The sequence below is a fragment of the Bactrocera latifrons genome, unplaced genomic scaffold (genome assembly GCF_001853355.1).
Source record: "Bactrocera latifrons isolate USDA-ARS-PBARC rearing strain unplaced genomic scaffold, ASM185335v1 scaffold_1593, whole genome shotgun sequence".
Taxonomy (NCBI): Eukaryota; Metazoa; Arthropoda; class Insecta; order Diptera; family Tephritidae; genus Bactrocera; species Bactrocera latifrons.
In genome coordinates, this window is record NW_017535067.1 from 2,820 (window position 1) to 8,610 (window position 5,791).

At 39.1% G+C, this 5,791-nt stretch overlaps 1 protein-coding gene across 1 annotated transcript; it reads right to left on the minus strand.

Moving 5' to 3' along the window:
* Positions 1-1,269: 1,269 nt before the first annotated feature.
* On the minus strand, positions 1,270-1,785 carry LOC108966341 (DNA-directed RNA polymerase subunit beta''-like). Its single transcript, XM_018929191.1, has one exon. It carries the CDS (start codon positions 1,783-1,785, stop codon positions 1,270-1,272), a length of 516 nt encoding a protein of 171 aa, XP_018784736.1.
* Between the last annotated feature and the right edge of the window lie 4,006 nt (positions 1,786-5,791).

Sequence of the window (5,791 nt, forward strand, 5' to 3'; positions counted from 1 at the left end):
GCCTTTTCAGAACTTGATAGGGCAGTGGCCTCTTCTTCCGAAGTGTCTACTTTATCTACTACTTTCTTTAATATGACCAACAGCTCCGGCCATTTTGTCTCTRCAGYYGACATTGTTATGAAGAATGTTGGCAATCCAAACTGACGGATCATGGCWAAAACTTTTTTCTTTTCAGCCTCCCATTGTGCAGGTGAGGATCGAAGTCTTTTGAGGATATGATAGCCGTCATCATGCTGGATAAGGTTGCTGACAAAGTTTTCATCCCTCACATTTGCAGCAGTAATATTTCTTGATCCAGACTTTTTACGCAGGCAAATAGCAATAGCATTTTTGATGCGCTCCAACTTGTAGAACTTATAAATATACAGAAGCACGTCACACGCACGCAACGTCGATCGTAGCGTCGTGCTTGCAATATTTTTGCTGGTCGCACTGTCTCCGTCAAAAAATTTTGCTCATATTCCAAGCGACGTTTCAGGTGCACTTGAATAATATGGCTGTTGTCAAATCAAACAACAGAAATCGGGATATTTACTWCTGCTCCACGAATAGCACATTGTCGTTCATATCCTAAAGATATGATGCGCATAAATGGGATTCTCGGTGATATTAGCCTTTCCTCCAGACACGTTAAATCCTGAAGACATTCCGGAATGTCAGGAAACTCCAATCCTTCTAAGAGGCAGATATTTGGTATTTTCCCTTGTTTGACAATACGATAGCAGGTGCTGCAAAATTTATATTTTTGGTCAGAAGATGGAAACTTCGATGACAAATAAAAAACTTTTCTAGCATCTTCCGAGTGCATGAACTTTGCTGAGGTCTGACGTTTTTCTAGCCTTTTTTTTATCAACAATGCGTACATATCAAAGATATTGGCAGCTCGACGTTGACTTGCTTGTTCTTCTAGCAGTACATCGGGAGAAAGTTCACGACGATTTGCGGGATCCGACCTATAGAGTTGTACTCTTTGCAACATTGATTTCTGTTCGTTTGCAAGTTGTTCAACCGCCTGATTGAATGTCCTATTGTGTCGCGCTCCTGCTCTGCGGTTCTATATTCGGGATTCGTCCGTCTGGTGGAGTGTTCCGCAGTGTTGCGTCCCCGCTCCTCAACTCTATACTCCGGATTCAAACGCCTGATTGAATGTCCTATTGTGTCACGCTCCTGCTCTGCGGTTCTATATTCGGGATTCGTCCGTTTGGTGGAGTATTCCGCAGTGTTGCGTCCCTGCTCCTCAACTCTATACTCCAGATTCAAACGCCTGATTTAATGTCCTATTGTGTCGCGCTCCTGCTCTGTGGTTCTATATTCGGGATTCGTCCGTCTGGTGGAGTGTTCCGCAGTGTTGCGTCCCTGCTCCTCAACTCTATACTCTGGATTCAAACGCCTGATTGAATGTCCTATTGTGTCGCCCTCCTGCTCTGCGGTTCTATATTCGGGATTCGTCCGTCTGGGGGAGTGTTCCGCAGTGTTGCGTCCTTGCTCCTCAACTCTATACTCCGGATTCAAACGTCTGATTGAATGTCCTATTGTGACGCGCTCCTGCTCCGCGGTTCTATATTCGGGATTCGTCCGTCTGGTGGAGTGTTCTGCAGTGTTGTGTCCTTGTTCCTCAACTCTATACTCCGGATTCAAACGCCTGATTGAATGTCCTATTGTATCGCGCTCCTGCTCTGCGGTTCTATATTCGGGATTTGTTCGCCTAATTAAATGTTCCGTGGTGTTGCGTTYCTGCTCCTCAGCTCTGTATTCTGAATCCAGTCGTCGGTTTGAATGTCTCATTGCGTCGCGCTCCTGCTCCGAAGCTCTGTGAAGTACGTTTTGTCGTCTACTGGAACGTGCAGAACTGTCCCGAATTCTCTCTTCATTACGGAACTCTAAATTTGTACTACGTAATTGGGCAATATAGTCGGCGTTCCTCAGTCGATTTATTTCCAAATTTTTTCTTTATTGTTGTCGGCTTCGACTCAAAGCATTGTGACGTCTTTGCTTCTGCGACTGCCTAGATACTCTTGGCATTTTTATAAATTAATATAAAATAWTTGAACCAATAAAAAATATACAAAAAAATTAACAGTTAAGAATTGATAATAAATAATAAATAAATAAATAATAATATATTTCAAAAAAATAATGGTTATTTAAAAAAAATTGTTTTTTGATAAATTTGAAAGTTGCTTGGTTTTTCAAAGTTTAAGCTGCACGCGTAAACTGAAGTAATCCGATGTGTTTGCCCTCTGTTTATACAATTTTTTAGAACCGTATATGTAAAATCCTTCCAGTTTTTTACCTGTTTACACTTTACCTAACCTTCCAACTTTGTATATTATTAGTTAATTACGGTTGAATAATTATGCATACATTGTTAATTATTCATAATTATCTGTATTAATATTAATAAATAAAGATAATGATAATAATAACATATCTGGAAAAATTAGGGATTTGATTTTTGCATGACATATTTTTGCTACCTATCTTATGTGGCAAAAAAAATCTTCCATACAAAAAATTATTTTAATCGTTAAGTATTTCTCTGGATACTGTATCCATAACGTAGACATTATTCCATGGGAAATTTCATCTAGCTATTTTAGAGAAAATATTAAGGCGTTACTTACAAAAGAGGCATTGTGGAGATTTTTTATACCTCAGTTACACTTTCTACCTAGCCATCGAACTATGTTATTACCAAGGTTTTGTTTTGTACCCACCTTTACCTTTAATTAGGGTTTTAAAACAGGATAATTATGTATAAAAAAATAGTGCTCAATTATTATTAATATATAATAAAATATGTGTCTGGAAAAGTTAGGGATTTAATTATTTTAAGGCAAATCAAAAAAAACTTTTTTGCTCCTTATTCTTATGTTACATATTCTTAACATAATTTAGATTTATTTAGAACATATTATTTGTATTGTGGTTAATTCTGATTACAATATAAAAATAATGTAGAATAATAATTAGCGCCGTTACACATGCTATTTAATAAAAAAAAGTAGTTAATAATTTTGTGATGATATTTAGCCAAAGTTGCCCATATATGAACTTAGTTTTGATGGGTCGGTTTGTATGGCAGTCCGACCTTAACAATTCTTTAGAAGATTAGAGCGAATCCTGGGCAATAATCAATGCTAAATTTCAAGAAATATTTCTTTTCACATAAGAACTTAATTTTGATTTTCAATTTGTATGGCAGGTTTTGTTATCCGATCTGYAAAATTTCTTCAACTATTGTAGCGTTGCCTTAGAGAATAAACACCTCAAATTTGCAGAATATATCTCGTTAACTGAAAAAGTCTCCAATGCAAACATTTTACTCCGACCGTTCAGTTTKTATGGAAGCTATATGTTATAGTTAACCGATCTGAACAATTTTTTCAGAGATTACATTGTTGTCTTAGAAAATAATCTATACCAAATTTTGTCAAGATACCACGTCAAATGTGAAAGTCTTCCATACAGGTCATTTGTTTCGATCGCTCGGTTTGTATAGCAGCTATATGCTATAGTAAGCCGATCTGAATAATTTCTTCCGATATTACATTATTTTTATGAAAAATAACTCTTACCAAATTTCGTGAAGATATATCGTCAAATGAGGAAGTTTCTCATGCAAGCATTTGATTCCGATCATTCTGTTTGTATGGCAGCTATATGTTATAGTTAACCGATCTGAACAATTTTTTACATTATTGTCTAAGAAAATAATCTATACCAAATTTCGCGAATATATCTTATTAAATGCAAAAGTTTTCCATACCAGCACTAGATTACCGACGTTCAATTTGTATGACAGCTATATGTTATAGTTAACCGATCTGAACAATTTCTTCGGAGATTATATTGTTGGCATAGAAAATAACTTGTGCCAACTTTAGTGAAGATACATTGTCAAATGTGAAAGTTTTCCATACAAGAACTTGATTCCGATCGTTCAGTTTATATGGCAGCTATATGTTATAGTGGTCCGATATCGGCAGTTCCGACAAATAAGTAGCTTCTTGAAGAGAAAATGGTGCTTGCAAAATTTCAAAACGATATCTTAAAAACTGAGGGACTAGTTCGTATATATACAGACAGACGGACACACAGACAGACGGACATGACTAAATCGAATCAGCTCAACATACTGATCATTTATATATATACTTTATAGGGTCTCCGACGCTTTCTTCTGGGTGTTACAAACTTCGTGACAAAATTAATATACCCTGTTCAGGGTATAAAAAACAAAGAAATAGATAAAGAAAATTTCACTTTCACAAAATCACTTTAATACTTATATAAGCAGAACATAATTTGAAAGAGATACAGAACAAAATATAATGTCACAGAAGTAACATCGTTGGCATTTTTTATTTATTCCTCCGCTCGAACAACTAAAACTCGCACTGCTGCAATCCGTTTCGATCACTCTGTCGCACAGAAAACTGAGAATGAAGTGTTTGAAGTTCGATTCAACCCCAAGACCGTCAAGAGCAGTTACTACTGCTTCAGGCAGGATATTGTTGAAAGCTCCCTCGATATCAAGGCAGGTCCCAACAGCGAAGTCCTTGGCTACAATGGCTTCCTCGAGCCATGACACGATAGTATGCAAGGCAGTTGTGCTCCTGACAGATAATCTCTTGGAATGCGCCTCCTTATATACCCGTCCATCAGTCTCTCCATAGTCTTTAGCAGGAAGGAGGAGAGGCTGATTGGCCTGAAATCCTTGGCCATGACATGGGAGCCCCTGCCAGCCGTCGGGATGAACGCAACCTTGACTTCTCTCCAGGCCCCCGGTGTTTAAATGAGTTAAGCATCTACCCACTCTACACGGGAAAACTGGCGCACCCTAATACAACAGCGCAATTCACCAGAACTAATGACACCACTCAACACAACTCACCATACATCTACATTATTCAACCCACTCCGCAAAAAGGATGGGAAAAAAGGAAAGCGGAGCTCTTTTGGTTCACACACTGCGACGCGTCGACACCTTTCGCCACCACATTTCGTCACACACTATCGGCATAGCAACATATCCTACACTGCGCCGCGTCAACATATGTACGTTCCGATTGTTCACCGATCCTGAGTGCTACGTTAATTCGAGTCATCAGAGCTACGTGAAGTCATTGATCCATCAGTAACCACCGGACCACTTTTGCAAAAAAACACCATGACACGGTTCTGAAACCGTACACCGTCCCCTCGACTTTCTATTGCTAATCTAGTGCATATATTTATATTATACGTTTCATATTCGTTACCTGCTAAATTAAAAAGAATTTAAACATAAATAGCATTTGTAGTCTTTTATTAACAAACGGGTAGTGAGCGAATAATTTTGCATCAACTACATTAAACACCCGGGATGTAACCTAATCTGATGCAGTTCGTATAGATAGGTGCCAACCAGCTGCATGACACCTTAACAGCCTGTTGCAACTGCGCTGGTGTGATGCCGTCTTGGCCCGGGGACTTGAATGGTTTGAACGAGTTAATCGAACACATCAGATGTCGCTCATCCAGAATGCCTACAACGGCCGCACAATCGTCATGCGGCACCCCCAGAGATCCCCTCACAGAGGGCATGTTGCTCGGGAAGTGAGCGTCGATAAGTATCTGAAGTGTTTCTTCACTGCTGAGGGCCCACTTCCCATTAGCGTCCTTGAGATACCCCAGGGACACTGAAGTTTTTGGGAGAATACGCTTGAATCTGGAGAACCGGACAGCCTTCCACTCTTCCGCAGAAGCTCCTCCACGAGGTCCTCTTAGCCTTTCTTAACTCGGACTT